This window comes from Camelus bactrianus, chromosome 34 (genome assembly GCF_048773025.1).
Source record: "Camelus bactrianus isolate YW-2024 breed Bactrian camel chromosome 34, ASM4877302v1, whole genome shotgun sequence".
Classification (NCBI taxonomy): domain Eukaryota; kingdom Metazoa; phylum Chordata; class Mammalia; order Artiodactyla; family Camelidae; genus Camelus; species Camelus bactrianus.
The window spans coordinates 5,856,852-5,876,334 of NC_133572.1; the positions used below are offsets into that span (position 1 = coordinate 5,856,852).

At 39.7% G+C, this 19,483-nt stretch overlaps 1 protein-coding gene across 2 annotated transcripts in view; it reads left to right on the top strand.

Moving 5' to 3' along the window:
- The first annotated feature begins 16,358 nt into the window (after positions 1–16,358).
- A2ML1 (alpha-2-macroglobulin like 1) overlaps positions 16,359–19,483 on the top strand; it is a 33,099-nt gene continuing 29,974 nt past the window's right edge. For both annotated transcript variants that reach the window (XM_045510200.2, XM_074357527.1), the window contains exons 1-4: positions 16,359–16,505; positions 16,979–17,162; positions 17,455–17,617; positions 18,184–18,236. In XM_045510200.2, the coding sequence (XP_045366156.2) occupies positions 16,441–16,505; positions 16,979–17,162; positions 17,455–17,617; positions 18,184–18,236 (465 nt within the window). In that variant the 5' untranslated portion in view covers positions 16,359–16,440. The remainder of the gene's footprint in view (positions 16,506–16,978; positions 17,163–17,454; positions 17,618–18,183; positions 18,237–19,483) is intronic.

Below are 19,483 nucleotides of genomic sequence, written 5' to 3' on the forward strand. Positions count from 1 at the left end.
ATTTTTTATATTGAGTTCATTTGCTATTGAGTTGTGTACGAAGAACGAAAGTTCTTTATTTTTTTGATAAAACCCCTTGTCAGATACATGATTTTGCAAATATTTTCTTCTGTTCAGTACATTTTCTTTTCATTTTGTTGATGGTTTCCTTTGCTGTGCAGATGCTTTTTTGTTTGATGTAATCCCACCTTGCTTTTGTGGTGGCAAATCCAAAATATCATTGCCAAGACCAGTGGTAGGGAGCTTACTGCCTATGTTTTTCTTCTAGGAGTTTTATGTTTTTAGCTCTTATGTTCAACTCTTTAATCCCTTTTGAGTTGATTTTTGTGTATAGTTTAAGGTAGGGGTTCAATTTCAGTCTTCTTGCATGTAGGCTGTCTAGTTTTCCCAGCGACATTTGTTGAAGAGACTGTCCTTTTCCCATTGTCTATTCTTGGCCCCTCCCTTACAAATTAATTGACCATACATGTGCAGGTTTATATTTAGGCTTTCTATTCTGTTCCACTGGTTTATGTGTCTGTTGTTATGCCAGCACCATACTATTGATTACTATAGCTTTGTAATACAGTTTGAAATCAGGAAGTGTGGTGCAGTGCCTCCAGCTTTGTTTTTTTGCATCAGGTTTTCTTGAAGAGATCTGAGTGGCACACCTGTGGCACCCACATTCCACCTCATACACGCTGCACAGACAGACCTCTTCCCACGTGTTTGGGGAGCAGCTTCTCCACCGTTCCACGAGCCTCTGACGTAAACACTGCATTGCATCTTTACCCTCCAGTGGCACTTACAGTATCATAAGATCTGCCAGATTATCTGGCACAGCTTGCAGGGCTACTTGTATCACATCCTGAAACTTCTGCAGAGCCCTTTCTTGGCTTCTCAAACTCAGTTGCCTTTCATTCCATCCAATATATAGGCTGGGATAGTGTTTCCAGGCAAAATGTGTTGCCTCCACAATCTAAAGAGATCCACCAGGTATTGTGCTTGCTTCCATGTAGCAGGTCATGCAAACGTAGCAAGCTGTGTTTTACTTTGGTAGGGGGTGTTCCAGATGCCCCTTAGTACTAGTCTCCTAAAACTTTATAAGAATGGCAGATCCCCAAATATTTGATACTACCCTCTGGGAAATAAACATGTCTCAATAAGGCCTCTGGAATGCTAAGCTTCCTTTTGCTCCTTTGTCCAATAAGTTGAAGTCATTGACATAATCCATTTATGTCATGTTCTTTGGAATGTCCGGATGGCCTGTAGTTTAGATTGTATCGTCAAAAGTGTAACGATGAACAAATCCCTGGAACAAAACCAACTGAATATTGTTCATTCCATTGGATGCAAACTATTTTTAGTCTTTTCTGGTGGAGATAGGAAGGGAAAAATCCACTTAACCAAATCAGTGGTTCCATGTTATGTACCTGAGCCCTAGTACCCCTGCTGTGTGTAGTCCTTGTCTAGGAGTAAACCAGCAAGAAAGTGGCTTTGGTGAGAATACTGAGGTGGATCCAAAAGAGTGCCACCTAGAGGCTGGCAAGCCAACTACGTCTTCCACAACGAGTTTTAGGAGAGGTCAAATAGTCACTGCCACAGTGTTCATGTTAGACAAATAGTTCTCAAGAAGAGAATAAACTGTAAAGCAAAGTCCAACACCTCTCCCCCTCCTCCTGACCTTACTTCCTAGAGGGAATCACTGTTATTTTCTTGTATATCCTCCCAGGATTTCTGAGTTCATTTATAAGCATGTCTTTTATTTTTAACCCAGTGTTGCATAACTTTACAATATATTACTGAATATCTTGCCATACAAGTAGGTATACTACTACCTTGATTTTTTAAAACAGCTACATAAAATTCTGTTATTTGCTTCTACCATAGTATGGCTTAGTTACATGAAATGCCCCAGTATTCTTCCAATAAATCTTTCCCCCTTGTTTAAATTTGTTTTTGTTACATGCAGCCAAAAATTCTAATACAAGAAAAGAGACCAAGGACAAGAAATTAAACTTTGACGGATTTTTCTTAGAATAACCAATTGAAAATTATTTGAACACAAATTGAGCATTGCTAGAAGACCTAACCTTCTGGAGGAAAAATATGTATGCTAATGGTAAGAAAAAATAAGTAGTACCTAGGAAAACTACAGAGAAGCTTTACATGGTTATATCCCACAATTTAGTCACGTGATTAAATATCAAAGGATGGTTTAAAAAAAAAAGTTGATTAAAAAAAAAAGTAATAGTTTGATTCCACAAACCAGGTGACGTCTTGGATTGGCCTGAGTTGCACTAGATCTCATGGAGGCTAGCTAGACCATGATAAGGTTGTGCTAGGAGGAAGGAATTGTCAAGTCTGTGTAACATCCAGGGACTATAAAGTACTAACAGGAATAGTGAAGTCATTTTTACCAGTTGAATACGATCAATTGCGTATTTAAACACACAGGGAACATATTCAAAATCCATTATTTGGCGTAATTAGGGTATGGGATTATAATAAAAGCAGAAAAAAAGGCTGCCAACTAATTCAATATTTCCAAAACAATTTTTTTAATCTCTAATTTTATTTCAGTATATATTCCACTCCATCTCTAAATCTATAGGAAAAATCATTTGAGTGAAAACACATGCCAACATATTAGTAAGAAATATTTAATATGTTTGCTGGCACAAATATTTCATATATGTTTGTTGGCACAGGTTAAACATTTTATAAATTCAATTTATGTCTAATTAGATGAATTAACATAATTCCAGACCACTTTATGTAAGGGATGTCTGCCAAAGAGCCTCAAACTAGGCCTAGTCTACACTGGACAGACCTGACTGGATAGTGTAAATGCATTATGCCCAGAGCAGATCTATTTTCCAAGTTCAAGGAATTTGCAATGAAGTAAATCAATAAGAGCAATCAAGCCTATCATTTGTCCAATAGTCTCTAATAACCATAGCCTAATCATTGGACAAGTATTGTCATGTATAGTGAGTAAAGTCAAGTCGGAACTGAGTCTGAATTTCAGCCTTGCCACATGCTAGTTCTGTGATTGTGGGCAAGTTAACTTCTCTGTGCACCAATTTTTTTTTATCTGCAAGAATGATCAATGATAGGTTTTTCTTTGATTTAAAAGTAATCCTAGTAGCATTTGGAACATAACTGATATTAAATAAATGGCTCTCCTAGAATTTCTCTCCTGGGGACAGTTAAAAACAAATTTGTGTAATATCAGCAGTGAAAAGGCAACCCACAGAATGGGTGAAGATATTTGCAAACCTAAATCTGATAAGGGATTAATATCCAGAATAGAGGATTTCCAAAACTTAACAACAAAAACAACCTGATCCAAAAATGGGCAAAGGACTTGAGTAGACATTTCTCTAAAGAACATGTATAATTGGCCAATAAGCACATGGAAAGATGTTAAATCATTAAGGGAGTGTGAAACAAAACTGCAGTGAGCTATCACCTCACACCCCTTTAGGATGGCTAATAAGTTTTGGTGAGCTAGATCAGCCCCTTGTAATAGATATATTTATGAGTTTCCCACAAGAATAAAAGAGAGAGGGGCAGTCTTCTTCCCTAAAAAGATACAGAAGAGACAACGGAATGAAAATGGAGAATATTAATAAAGAGAGAATATTATCTTGCTTTATTGGAGACAATATTTGAAAGATTAAATCCAAGACGGGATTTAAGTGACCTTCCAATGGTCACATAGTAGCAAATATTAAGCTACCTTTGGTTGACTCTTTGGTCACTGTTCAGAATGAGGATTTTAAGCATTTTGGCCTATTTTATGATGGTCTGGTAAAGGGAAGTTAATTGGAATAGCTCCGGATACTCAGGAAGTGAGAAGAATGATCTTCCTTTGAGCCCCCGAGATTCCTGTCCCCTGGTGTACATCCTCTATCTAGTTGCCTCTCCTTAAATGGGACTTTTGAGTATGCTAGGACATCATTTTCATGGTTAGCTTATGTTATGTGACAAAGGGTAGGGGATTTTGCGATTATAGTTAAGGGCTCTAATCAGTTGGATTTAAGTTAAAAGGGAGATTGTCCTTGGTGGGCTCAGCTTAATCAGGTGGACTGGTTAAAAGAAGCTCTAGAGGACAGAGAGGAGAAATGGGATTTCCAGGAGCAGAAACACTCTTGGTGGCCTTGAAACAAACTGCCATCTGGAAAGAAGAGAGGACCATATGGTGAACAGTGAGTGACCTGAGAGTCAAAGCCTTCAGTCCTACAATCACAAGGAGCTGAATTTTACCAACAACTCGTGAACCTGGAAAAGGAGCCTGAAACTCCAGCTTGCTGACAATGCTGAGGAGACCTGTACCCAGACTCCTGACCCATGAAAACTGTGAGAGTAAATGTGTATTGTTTCAAAACACTAAACTTGTGGTTAGTTATGTAAGTATCCTTATATTAGAAATATGTTTATAAGTAAATATATACTTATTAAATATACTTAATATCATCTAAATATTTACACATTATGTCTTTTACTATAAATCATATTATATCATGTATAAATATATTTCGTGCTATAAATTATTTATAGTACATGGACTCTGTGGCAGAATTGTGTCGCCTTTGTCTGATGGTGGGGTAACATTCTGGGCAGAGCTTACAGCTTACAGCTTTACAGGCATAGAGGTCCAGTGTGTGGCACAATTTGGGGCAGTAGGATTGTGTAATGGAAAGGGCACTGGACTGAGAGACAGAAAGTAGTACTCGGTTCTGCCTCAGCCATTGACTCATTGAGTAACCCTTAGGATAAGTCACTTAATTTTGAGAAGCTTCAGTTTCCTCATCTGGAAAAGGAATTAGACTGGGTTCATTCTGATGTGCCTTCTAGCTCTCACCTTCTGTACTAAATGTGTCAGTTATGTGTAGGATGTAGTAAAACCTGGAAGGGAAGATAAGCTTTCCAGTGGTAACATATAGAACTAAAAGAACTAAAATGTGCTGTGTGCACACAAAGACCAGGTCAGAAAAGAGAAGCAACAGAGACAAATTTATGAGAAAGATGAGGGATGAAGACAGGGAGCTAGAGAGCAGAGGAATGGGAATGAGACAGTCTATAGGAGCCGGGTCCCAAAATCAAGGAGGCCGTGAGTTTCTCCATGCAGCTAGAATGTGAGTTGTGAGAAATTGCACTTGCCAATTTATGGCTACTCAAAGGATGACAGGCAGTAAATAACCCTGTACCTTTTATAATTCTCTGGCCTAAATGAAAGCACCAAGAGAATTACTACACTGAAATGCAAAAACACAGTTTAAGAACTTCTATGGGTCCTACCTACATGCTGCTCTGTCTTCGGCAGAGATCTCAGCCCACAAACTGCTGAGGGCCTCAAAGTGAGGCGGCCCGCTGCATGGAGCTCCACCCTCCTCGAGGTCAGGAGAACTGACTACAAGGATGGGGGAACTGCCAAGTCTTCCTCGTAAGATATATTTGAGAGAAAAATGAGATCTGACATTAATGAAAGGGCTGAGTCTAGGACATAGGTTTTTCATAAAGAGAGCTGTAAACCTTTCTACTTCAAAGACAGAACACAAGATGTGGCTCAGTGTACACACAGGAACCAGAAGGGCCTCTGGGATTCATTTGTGCTTTCTCCTGCTTTTACTTATACTGTATAATCTCTTCAGGAAACTGAAGGGAGAAGTATTCTTTTTAAGTTAACAATGAATAGGTAGGTAGAGAAATACCTTGAGGAAAAATGATTGCTGCACTTTTTTTTTTTTTTTTTCCATTTAAGAAGGACAGGATTGAAACAGTTCCGGAGATGGATGGTGGTGATGGTTGAACAGCAGTGTGAATGTCCTTAATGCCACTGAATTGTACAAAATAGTTAAAAGGTTAAATTTTATGTATAATTTACCACAGTTTTTAAAATTAAAACATTTGTAACACAGTTCCACCATTAGTTTATAAGGTCCCATTTCACCACATCTTCATCAGTATTAAAAATCTTGATAAATCTGTTTTTAAAAATGATTGGTGGGAGAAGTGTAGCTCAAGTGGTAGAGCTGCATGCTTAGCATGCTGAGGTCCTGGGTTCAATCCCCAGTACCTCTAAATAAATAAATAAACTCAATTACCCCTCCCCACCCGCAAAAAAAAAAAAAAAAAAAAGATGGTATATAGCAAGTCTTCAGATAATCCTAGTAAGGATAATTATTTCCAAGTCCACATCCAACCTCCTCCTGAAGTTCTGCTATTAGACATTTTTGCCGTTTGAAGTCATGTTTTTGAGGTACTTCAGGCTGAGCTTAATATCAGGTCCTGCTTCCACAGTTTGCGTCACTGTATCCCCATCTCAGTCCAATCTCTAGGTTAAATTCTGGTCCTTGGTAAAACACATTAAACATCTCTCATCCAACAATAACATTTGGCATCAAATGATCTTTGTTACTGGCAAGACTGTGATTATACTCCATTTTTGATAATTGGGTTTTTGTTTTGTCTTCTATGGCTGAGTGCCTGTTTTGTAACCTTCCTAACACCCTAAAATATTCTATGATTGGGCTCAGCCTTTCATTCAACAAATATTTAAGGGGTCCACTATGTGACATGCACTATTTTAGGTGGCTGGGTTAAATCAGAAAAAATAAATCCTTTCCATCATTTGCTTTATAGTACAGTAGGGGAAATAGTAAATATTATTAAGCTGGAAGTGTGCCTGGAATGTTTGAGGAACAGCAATGAAGCCAGTGTGGATGGAGCACGGAGGGCAATACTAAAAGCGAGGTCATGAAGGGCCAGGTTAAACCAGGCCTTAAGTTAATTGTAGAGATGTTGTTTTACTTTGAGAAATTGAGAAGCATTGGGACAGTTTTGAAAAGAGAAACAGTATGATCTAACTTACATTTTTAAAGGATCATTTTAGCTAAATTGTTGGTAATAGACTCTGGGCTGGTAGAAATAGGGAAACTACTGCAGTTATAGTGGCAGGAGGACTTCTGCTTCTGGCCAAGATAAAGTAACAGAGATTGAATTTACCATGCCATCTGAAACGACTGAAAAACAGGGTATATATACAACGGTTTTCAAATAATGGACATCAGTTAGCCCATGGCAAAGATCCCTTAGAGATGGAAAACGATTAAGGTGAGCCCTGAGGTTGCTCCCGCTTATTACCTGGGGATCTCCAGTCACAGTGCAGGGGAAGGCTAACAGGAGCCTAGTGGTCTCGCTGAGTTGAAGAAATGGAGTTGAGAGTTCGAGGGCCAGCCTAGCTGGAATTCTCAGAGCAGAATAACAGAGAGGAAACATCTGTACAGAGAAAGAACACAGATCTGCAGAGGGTCTTGCTGAGTTTTTAGATGAGTCTGATCGGCACATGCATGTGAAGAAACTACCCAAGGGCAGCAAAAGAACCGCCAGAAATTAGTAGGAACAGCCCCCGGGGTTCACAGAAGGACTGGAATAGTGTGTACTCCCACCAGCCAGAGTGGAAAACCCAAATATATCACAAGAAAAAAGCAGAGAACTGAGAAGCATATTGCCTTGGGAGGGGTGGGGGTGATACCGCCGTAGACTAAAAGCCATTCAATCACACTTAACAAATCTGAAAAGCAAGCCTTGATCACAGCTGGGGCGAAGAACAGATTAACGAAAAATCTTAAATGGGAAAAGCTGAATGAATTGACCCTTAGGGCTTTGAAAGCTCCAACATATTTCTGGGATCTAGGAGGCCCTAAGCTCTCACCTCTGACTGACCTTGAGAATCTACACAAGCAGAAAGTGAAAGCTAAGATAGAGTTGCAAACTGCCTGGCTAAATTTGAAGATGTGTTCCAACATAACCACAGGACTCCTCGGCAAAGACTAAGAGACTTATTGGATTTAGGCATTTAAGGAAGTCTCTCTCCAGTTCTTAGTTGACCACTAAGCAAACTGTGTAAGGACTTAGTTGTCTGCACACAAAAAAACATAGACTTTACAGAATTAGTACGAAAGAGTCACTAAACCACCAGCAATTAGAACAAGCAGCAGTAACAGCGCACTGAGAAGAGGAGAGACTCTGCTTGCCAGAGCTGCTGCAGTCTATCCTTTGCTGTGTCCCAACAAAATATTAGGACACTAAATCGGCTATTTGTGTTCAGTGAACTAAAAGAAAAGTTTGTGTAAAGAACTAAAGTTTGAGAACATCTCATCAAGTAAAGAATATCAATGAAGAGATAAAACTATTAAAAGGAGCCAAACAGCAACTCTGAAATTGAAAAATACAGTATCTGCAATGAAACAAGCACTAAAGGAGCTTTGAGTTGGAATAGGAATCAGCAAATTGAAGCCAGGTCAACTGAGACTATACAGCATAAAAGAAGGGAGTAGGGCTGTGTAAGAGCAGTTTTTGTAAACAATTGAAATTAAATTTATCTTAATCCAAGTTAGACTGCTATCAATTAAAGTGTTAATGGTAATCCACAGAGCAACCACTAAAAACAATTTTAAATATATAGTAAAGAAACAAGGAAATTTAAGTAGTACACTAGATACTTCTGTTTAACAAAAATAGAATGCAGTAATGGAGGAATTGAGGAACAAGAAGACATAGTGAACAAAGGGCAGACATAAATCTTAATTTATCCTTTGATACATTAAATGTAAGTAGATTAAATTATCAAATGGCCAAGGTTGGTATATGGATATATAAGAGGAAAAACATAATCCAATGATATGTTGTCATTTTTGATTCAAAGTTGCAAGTAGGTTTGAAGTAAAAGGGCAGAAAAAGATGTTCCATTTAACAGTAACCAAAAGAGAGCTAGAGTAACTATACTAATACCCAACGCAGACTTTAAGACAAAAGTTGTTACTAGAGACAAGAAATGGACATAATGGCAGGTCAACCTATGGAGAAGAAATAACAGTTACAAACATTTGCACAGGTCCAAAAACCAAGAAGCAAAAAATGGACAAAATTGAGGGAAGAAATACACAATTCAGCAGTAATAGCTGTAGAATTTAATACCCCACTTTCAATGGATAGCACAGCCACAGGGGAAATCAATGAGAAATCAGAAGGCTAGAACAACGCTCCATCTGACAGGCACCTGTGGAATACTTAAACAGCCCGCAACAGCAAAATACATATTCTTGTCTAGTGCATACAAAATATTTTCCAGGATAGAACATATGCTTTTCAACTCCACAATCCCCTTTGAAATCTTTCTGTCTCTTTACTGATATTCTTTATTTGATGAGACATCATTCCCATACTTTCTTTAGTTCTATAGACATGATTTCTGTTAGCTTTTTGACCATATTTAAAATAATTGACTCAAAGTTTTTTTATCTAGTAAGTACAACATCTGGGCTTCTTCAAGGACTATTCCTTTTTTTTTTTTTTTTTTTTTCCTGTGTATAGGTGATTCCTTCTTGTTTCTCTTAATTTTTTTTTTGAAAACTAAGCATCTCAAATAATGAAATGTGGCAACTCTGGAAATTACATTCCGCCTCCTCAGAGTTTATGGTTTTGCTTCTTTTGTAGTTTTGTTTGCTTTTTGGCTTTTGAAGTAATTGCAAAGAATTTTTCAGTATCAGAGTTTTTCAAGGTCCCTATGGATATCTCATTCCTCAGCTTTTCTTTTTAAGCTTTTTGATTAGTCTATTGTTTATGTCAACATCTTAGGCAGCTGTGATGTTAAAACATTAGCAAAAGCTCTTCTCTCTCTCCTTGAGGTGGTTAGTATGGGCAGCTCTGTGTGAAGTTGAATAAAAAAGAGTCTTTCCAGTGGCCTTCCAGGGAACCGCTAGCAGATAGATCAAATAATGACATTCCTTTGGGAATGAGGTCTTTTCTGTTACCCCAGTATTAGAAATGCAGGCTGTTATTTTTAAGGCTGTCATGAAACTGAGGAGCAGGGACAGGGCTAAGATAATTTAAAATGCCACAAAGCTCATTGCCGTTACCAGGGTTCAGCTCTTTTTCTTAACTAAATGTTCCCTGGATTGCTGCAAGCCTTAGGTTAATTTCAAATTCTGGAGCGGATTCTGACTGTTTTTGCCAGGCCTTTTTTTTTGGTTGCTTTTACAGAGGGACAAAATTTGGAGGTCTTTACTGTATGATTTTTGCTAAAATCACCTTATTTAGGCCTTTTTGCTCTCATTTTTTTCATTCACTCATATTTATTAAATGTGTATCTCAGCCAGACACTGTTTTAAGTGGGCTGAAGATACAGCATGTGCTTCCCTTGGGTTCACATATTATATAACCACAGTAATAAAACAGTTGTTGGCGATATAGTGTAACTTTATCTAATATCTTGCTGTGAAGAATTTGTGTCCTACGGGTTCTCTTAAACAGTCAGCAAAAAAGTATTGAATGCTTATTATGTGCCCAGCATTGCTGAATTCCTAGGAAAACTTAAGGTCTCTTTTCCTGTTAATCCCTTACAGTCTTCTTCTCCAGAAGGAAGTTTATATTTCACAGGAAGCACTTACGGCTGTTTCACAACCTCTCCCCCTTTTCTCTTCCCCCAAATAGTCCCATCGGATTAGAAAGGGTAGCTTAATATGGATAAGACTGCCTCATAGATAAAATAACATGGTTAGGATTGAGGGGGAAGGTCCTGTTTTTCAAAAGGAAGACTTTCTTTTTGGAGGGGAAAGGGTTTAAAGTTAAAAAGTAAAGGAGGTAAAAGTCTAACAGAAACCTATATGGAAGAGATGCTGTGAAAATTCTTAGTTACACTCTGTACTCCTTTGAACTTTTCCTTACAACTCTGAGTCCACAGATTTGTCTTCTAAATGAGTCATATCAGTAACATGCTTTAGGCACTAAATCATATGCTATTTAATGGCATTTCTTTAGTATTTTTCTTACTGGTTTAGACTTTTCATATGTATCTTACATATATGATAATATATATTATTTATGTATACATATAAATCAAATATAAAGTAAGAGAGAGAGAAAGATTGATCATTGGCTCACATGACTGTAAAGGCAAGTCCAAAATCTGTAGGGGAGGCTGGCAGACTGGACCCTATCTCCAAAAACAGTCACATTCTGAGGTACTGACTGGGGTTAGGCCTTCAAAATACAAATTTTGAGGGGAAGCGCTTCATCCTCTCAGTAAGTAGTGGTTGAAAAGAAGTCCTTATCCCAAGTATAATCTGAGCAAGTAATCTCTGTGTTTCTCCTTTGGCTCTTTTAATAGGAAATTGCAATTTTCTTTCATTCCTTATTTTAGGAAACTAAATGTTGGCCCAGGTACTGTTGAAGCTTGGGTGGAGTTGAGTTGCAACTTTATTTGTCCTGATGCATTCATATTTGAATACTGACACATTGCATAGTTCACTCGAACAGATTTGGAAAAGAAAGAGTCGAGCCTATAATTAGTAGAGGAGGGTGGAGGAGTCAGAGGCAGGTAAGGAGTGGCCCCAGCTTCAGGTGGTAACTCCCTTCCTTTCCCCCCAAATTTGCAGGAAGCTTACTATGTGCCAGGCACTGTGCTAGGTACTGTCCATGTGTCAAATCATTTGATTTTTATACCAACTCTGTAAAATATGTTCTATTATTCCCACTTTATAGAAGATGAAACCAAAGCACAGAGAGGTTAATAACTTGTCATGGGTCACAATGACATCCTCTGTACAGATTCTTTGCACAATTTTCTTTCTTCTGCAAGTTTGGTGTCTTCTGGTTGCTGGGGCACAGATAGCTCCCATAGCTGGAAGCAGACCTGTCTCCATTCTTCTCTTCAGATTCACTGGATGGGAAAATGTTCAACAAGATCCCAGCATTAACAGATCTTATCTACTAAGATCAAAAGGCCAGGGTAAAAGAAGATTCTTGGGTAAGGCGAATAAAGGTGTCTCTACTGGGATTTTAGGAAAGCTGAGAGAAATAGACATGAGTAGTGGTGGGCCCTGAACAAGTTACAAAGGGAAGATAGATAAGGAGAAAAATTTACAATCAGAAAATTCAAAATAGGAGGAGAGAAGGAGAGGATGCCAAAGGAATTATGCTAAGCAGGTTCTACAAAATTTCTTTCTTCATTTTTCAGTGCCTTTGTTTTGACATGTAAAAAATGCCTTACCCCTACATTACAGCTCACATTGAAGTTTTTGGTTTAGGCAGTCATTTGCCTTTTAGAGTGATTAAAATTTTGCTTAAGTGTCTCTTATATTTATTTTGTTTGATACCATGTCTGGAGACCTTCATTTATTTGCAGTTTCTATATGGCATCTTATTCTAGAGGTCAGCACACTTTTTCTGTAAACGACCAGGTAGTAACTGATGTTGGCTTTGCATGCCAGGAAGTCTCTAATAATCCCTCAAATCTGCTATTGCACAGCAGCCATTGATAATCTGTGACCAAATGAATATTACTGGGCTCCAATAAAACTTTATTTACCAAACCAGTGGCAGGCTGGGTTTGGCCTGCAGGATGCAGTTTGCCAACCCCTGTCTTACATCTTCTACCTTAAGAACACCCTTTAATATTGCTTGTAACATAGATCAGCTGGCAGTAAGTTCTCTCAGCTTTTGTTTCTCTGAAAAACTTTTTCCCCCTCATTACTGCTGAGTACAGAACACTGGATTTCCTTTTTTCTTCTTTGAGTATTTTAAAGATAGCAACCCATTGTCTTCTGGATAACACTGTTTTTCATGAGAAGTTCGCTGTAATTCTTATCTTTGTTCTTCCATATGTAATGTGTCTTTTTTCTCTTGCTTTCTATTTCTCTCTGGTTTAGAGCATTTTGAACATGATGGGTTAGGTGTGTTTTATTTTGGGATTTATCATGGCATTATCCATTTATTTTCTACAATTCCTGGATCTGTTGTTTGATATTTTTCATTAATTTTGGAAAATTCTCATCTGTTATCTCTTCAAGCATTTCTTCTGCTTTTTTCTCTCTTCTAGGATTCCAATAGCATGTACATTAAACTATTTGATATTGTCCCACAGCTCTTGACTATTCTGTTCAATTTATTTCTCCTCTTTTCCCGCTTAGTATTTCAGTTTGGGTAATGCATATTGACTTATCTTCAAGGTAGATATTGGTTTATTATTCCCTCAGCTGTATCAGGTTTACTAATGAGACTTTAGGAGAAACTTCTCATTTCTGATATCATAGATTTTGTTGTCAGCACTTCTGTCCAACTTTATCACTTGTGTCTTTCTTCTAAAATTCCCTATCTGTACATGGATGCTGTCCACCTTTTTCATTAGATCTTTTAATGTATTATTCCTAGTTATTTTAAAGTCTCTTTTTTATTAAAAATTTTAAATTTTATAGGTTAATTTCCATTTATATTTATTACAAAATATTCACTATATTCCCCATGTTGTGCAATACACCCTTGAGCCTATCTTATACCCAAAGTTTGTACCTTCCACTCCCCCACCCCAAGTTGCCCCTCCCTCTGCTACTGGTAGCCACTAGTTTTTTCTCTATATCTGTGAGTTTGCTTCTTTTATGTTATATTCACTAGTTTGTTGTATTTTTCAGATCCCACATATAAGCAATATCATACAATACTTATCTTACCCTGTCTGGCAAAGTCCCTCTTTGATGGTACTGACATGTAGATCGTCTCTGAAGCTCTTTCTCTTAGTTGCTTTGTATTTTGACAGGACGTTGTCTTCTTTGTTCTTCTTTTGTTAGGTCATATAACTTTTGATGGAATGCCAGACATCTTGTGTAGAATAGGAGCAATTTAGGTAAATAGTATTTGTGTCTGGAAATGGACACACCTATTCTCAGTCAGTTTAGCATGGAGGTTAGAGTCAATCTATAGTTAAAAGGTGAGGTGGGGCTAGGTTTTGCTATTGCCAAGGTTACTTTCAGTGAACCATAGCTTCAAATTCCTCTTCTGATGCTTTATGCTTAGGGTGAGGTCTGGAACACTGGAAGGATTTCTCAATGTCTGTTCTCCACCCTCAACTCTCAACCTTCTTTATACACCTAGTAAGTGTATATGGAGGTAGTCTCTTTCCATGTTCTTGCCTCTCGGCCAGTGGCAGACTGTTACTACTAGTTACTTGGTGTTTGCTAGGGTAGTGGTGAGGGGGTAGGGTAGTTCTCTGTGGTCCTCTTTGTCTTCAGTCTTAGGTAGTTTTTATATACCTGGGCATTGGCGAATATGATTTTTCTCAGGATTCCTGTCTCTACTCCCTGCCAAACTCTGCTTTGTATCTGTGGCATGTCTTGTGTGGGAAAGCTTTTCCTGACTCTCTTTCAGTTTTAGGAGACCTCTAAAAGCACTGGCATAGAACCCTTGGCTGAGGACTATTTCTTTTCCCTCCCCCAGGGTAGAGTTTTTCCCCTCTATCCTTACTTGGGCAACAGTGGGTTTTCACCTATGCAACAATGGGGGCAACAGTATTTGCTGCTCCTCCCCAGAGGCTTAAGCCTTTTGAGAGAAGAGTATGGGCAGCTGGGCCCTTTCCTGAAATGACAGATAATACTGCCCTCTATGCCTGTACCCCTAAGGGAGGCTTAATTTAGTCTCTCACCCTCGACCAGTGTTTCTTGTGAGCATCTGGTCAAGGTCTTGGAAAAGGGCCTGTGAATAAGTTTAGGCTTCCCTGGCTTCTGGAGCACACAGAGATTTTTCAGTAGTTACTCCAGCCCACGTAGGCCTTTCATAGTTCTGGCTGTGCTCTTGCTTCTCTGATGGCCCCAATACTTCCCGTGCTCTGACACAGATGAGACAGTTCACATATCCAGTCTCTCCTCTGGAGGAGCTCTGCCTCCTTAGATTTCAGGCTACTTAGTTGACCTGCAACCTCAATTCAGTGCTCAGATTTAACTTTTTGGTTCAAGAAAAGCTGTGATTTTGCCTTTTGTCTGGCTGTCCCTCATTATCAGGGATAGAGCAATGCTCTCTCCAGTTTTTTACATCCTAAGTGGAAGTAGAACTTCCTACAAATTGTTTTTTATCATATTTCCTCCCCTTCCCCCTTCAACTAGTGTAGCAAACAATTCTTCTTGTCATAAAAACATTGCTTTTAATGGCTGAATAGTGTTGCTTTATATTAATATGGTAACTTATTCAACCAAACTCATATTATTGGGCATTGTAATAGACTTAATGTTTTATTTTCCCAGCATCTTTACCCCAACCCACTTCTTCCTTTAGAGAACTTCCCCTCCCCAATTCCATGTAGCCCTATGAGGCTGTCAATCATGGTATCCTATCACCCTGGTCTCCAGGTGGTAATAATGGCCCAGGAACTCCTTATCGTAGTATCCTGGCTACAATGATTGATTCAGAGGTGAGCACGTGAGAGAAGGAGGAATAAAATCTTTCTTAAGAAATTTCTGTTACATAGATGAAAACGTGTTATCTACTGGGATCCTAGAGCTGGAGGAATATGGATTGAGCACTCACAGTTGCCATCTTCCCTGCTACTTACAGGAAATCCTGTGTGCAGCAGGAGACAAGAAAATGAGACAGAGATTGAGGGGAAAAAAAAAATGAGTCCGGGAGTGGGAGGGTATAACTCGGTGGTAGAGTGTGTGCTTAGCATGCAGGAGATACTGGGTTCAATCTCCAGTACCTCCACTAAATAAGTAAATAAACCTAATTACCTTTCCCCGCAAATAAATAAGCCAAAGGAAAAAAAAAAAAAAAAAAAAAAAAGAGTCCAGGCAGTATCAAGTCTCTGATTCCAGGTCATAAAGCCTTCAGGGTTTCTCTGGCTCCTTCGGTTCCATCTTCGTGTCTGATCCACCCCAGTTATCAAAAACTCTTTTCTGGTTAAGTTGGCTTGATTTGGGTTGGTCCTTGCTCCCAGAAAGTATCCTCACTAATTTATACTTTCGGTGACTTTCAAGTCTTGCCATTATAAAGAACACTGAGAAGAAACTCAGTGTGAATACATTTTTTACATATATGCATGCTTTTCTTCCCCTTCTAAGATACATTCCCAGAATAGGAGTCACTGGGTCAAAGAATATGCAAATCTGAGAGGCTCTTGGTGTGTATTGTGAAATTGCTCTGTGAAAGGAAGGTTGTCCAATTTGTTTCCTCTAGGAGTGCATGTGTTCCTATTTCCATACAGCAATACTGAGTAATTAATTTTTAATTAAAAAAATTCCAATTAGATAAAGTTTTACTGCTTTTCTGTTGATACTGCTCCCATACCCGTGTTCCCAAATGGGGATGGGAATTTGGAATGAAACGAGAAAAAAGAGAAGAGTCCAAGATGTGTTCTGAGAGCTCTACCACTGTGAACACTCAGCCCTGGCTTTTCCTCAAAACAGGTTTTCTGGACTGGCTGAGCCAGTACCAATGTCTCAAGGAGAAGTAAATTTCAGGACGTGAACAGTAGACCTACCCTGATCTGCCACCTCCGCCTGAGGCCCCAAAATGTAATTGGCTGGAGCATCAGCCCTAGCTTCCCACCCCACCTGGGGTGTTAATATATATGCGACAGTAGGTCAGCAGATCTCCAGTTCCTGGTCCTGAGGAGTCAGTCCCACAGAGATGTGGGCTCAACTCCTTCTAGGAATATTGGCCCTTATGCCAGCCATCGCAGAGAAACTCCTCCCGTAAGTGCTTGCGTCAAAGCTGATAATAGGGCAGACAGCTTCCTCCTCTGTCTGTCTCAAACAGAACCACCTTCTCCTCTTTTCCCTTCTTTGATTTCATTTCTCCTTTACCCAGGAAGAAAAGCTAAGGCACAAAGAAAAAGCTTTTTTTTTTTTTTTTTTTTTTAAAAAAAAAGGTAATGTTAGAATATGATAGAATCCTTGTGCCCTGTTCTCTGTAATAGAGCTAATTTCCTCCTTGGCACCCTAGACCTAGGTTCTCAGTGATGGCCTCCTAATGGTGGGAAGTTTAAGGCTGTACACTGTGTTATTTGTTCCTTGTCTGCTTCTCCCTTGTAGAAAATAAGTTTCATAAAGGCAGGGGCTCGGTCTGTTTAGTTCATGGCTGTGTGCTGAGTGCTTAGGGGAGGAGTGAATTTTTCATTGAATAGGTAAATCATTACTGCCCTGAAATCCTTTTGCTTCTTTAATAGAAACTACCTGGTGACATTACCAGCCCAGCTTAAGTTTCCCTCTTCTGAGAAGGTTTGTTTGGATCTGAGCCCTGGGTACAGTGATGTAAAATTCACTATTACTCTGGAGACCAAGGACAAGACCCACACGTTGCTAGAACAATCTGGACTGAAGACGAGACACTTACGTTGCGTGTCCTTTTTGGTAAGCACAGGGTTAGCCCAACTCTAGTCCCCAGCTTCCCTGTTCTTGTCCCTGGTTACTGACTATAATCTCTCTTTAGTTATCTTATCCGTTATCTTACTTTTGCCATGGCCTTTAAACCTTATTTCTCCTAAATTTCAGTTCCTGGCCGTAACTTCTGACTTAATGGCTCTACCCTTGCTACCCCCATTTAACTCATTTCTTTCCTTTTACTCTCCCTGTTGGATTGAGACCAGTTGACTCTTTCCCCCTGGTCCCCTACTTCTTGCCAGAGCTCCCCTGTCTTGGCCAGGTACCACCTCCTGCTGGTGGCAGAGAAGAAGTGGCCACAGTCCGGGTGTCAGGAACTGGAAAAAACATCAGCTTTGAGGAGAAGAAAAAGGTTCTAATTCAGAGGCAGCAGAATGGCATCTTTATACAAACTGACAAACCTGTCTACAACCCAGGGCAGCGAGGTAAGAGACACTCAGATGGGGTGAGGCGGAAGCCTGGGAACCAGCTGCACACATCTGTAGAGGGGCTTTGTGGGTTGGCGGCGGGTCTACGGACCAAGGAAGAGAGGAAGGTCTAGGGGGATAAAGTGTTACGAGTGTTGAATACACGCAGTGCTACACGAAGCGAAAGAGCAGTGGGTGGAGCTGCCGCTGTGTGTGTATCTGAAAGAGGGTACACATTGCTCCTGGCGTGGAATTTGGCAGGTGTAACTGGATCACTGAGTCTCACAGCAAGCTGCCTGTGCTCAAATCAGAAAGCATCAAGGGCATTTGGCCCGAGCTCCTGTCATTTGTATTTTTTCCTTCTTCCTTAGAAGGGGATTCCATTCTGAGGTTCCAAAGTCAGGAGCCATGAAGGAAAACCGGGGCTTTAATTCTCTCTCAGACTAGGTTTTATTAAAGAAGGAAAACCTGACAGGGTTCTGCTGACTCAGAAGGTTGTATGAGGAAACAGAAAGGGTGGAAGAAAGAAAGATGCTGAGAGAGGAAAAAAATCCCCCTTGCTAATCATGTCTGTTTCCCTCTAGTGCATTTCCGCATTGTCACCCTGACCAGCAACTTTGTTCCAGTGAATGACCAGGTGAGAATTCAGTGAGGAAAGGGGACTGGGAAAAGGAAAGGGGTGGGGCAGACTGAGAGAGAACAGGGAGAAGAGCTTCTTCCCCAGGAGGAATCTCCCTCCTTCCCTCTGAGATGTGGAACACTTGTGGGAATTCGAGTTCTAGCCTCAGGGCACAAGTCCAATTCCTCCCATACCTGTCAGCCTGAAAACCAGCAAAGGTGCCCAGTTCTCAGGTTTGATAGCTGAGAACATCCATTAGGTTAACATTCCTGAGTGCCGGTTCCATGGGCTGCTGTTTTTTAAAAGAATTTCTTGCAAACTTCAAGAATTTCTCTCCAGGAGTGACACCTAGTGGCTTTGCAGTTCAAATACTAAGAAATAATTCAGGAGTGTATCTAACAAAAGGAAGAAATAAGAATATCCACCCCCACGACCTTTTTTCACTACGAGGTAATATAATTTATAGAGTAGACAATTCTCCTAAGACAACATTCCATGCCAAAGGTAAACATGCGGTAACATTTGGGGAACACTTAAAATATCCTGGAACAACTCGATCCTTACAATTGTAAGGGCTTGTGTCATTTCTCTGTACTTTTGAAATTCATCTCAGACACCCCGGCTGCCTTCTTTCTCCTTCAGTGACCACTCATGTATTCAAATGAAAATTTTGAAGATAATCATAGAGAAAGCGTTGCTTGTGTTTCCATCTCCATGTCCTCAGAGCTGCTGTTCCTTTCCCCATATGCACGGAAGCCATACGCTTATTACTGATTGGTGCTCTCCTTCACCACTACTTTCTTTCCTGATTTAGAATTCTTTTTAGTTTCTCCTTCAATATCACCTGTATTCTTTCTTTGTCAGCTCGGTGTAATATTGAGCACTCAGGTTAGGCTCCAAGTGTGGCCACGGCCGGAGTTATTTTAGACTCTGCTGACCCCTGGAGGTTGATCTCACCAGCTACCCCGTGGCGTTATTTGTTCCTCTGCTCAAATTCTGCCCTGTTACTGAGGTGCTCTGATTTCCATAGTTGTGCCTTGTTTCTGTTGTCAAATTACTCCTTCCTCCCCACACCATTTCTCTAGTCAACCCCTGCTCCAAGTTCCAACTTGGAACACCAAAAATTTGAAACACTGAATTTGAAACTCCAATTTGAAACACTGAAATTAACTGAAAGAATTTTTACTAAGAAACGGAAGGGCAAAAATTGTGAGTTTACGGAGCATGGTATTTCATCTTCAAGCAACCAAAGTATCCATGAAATC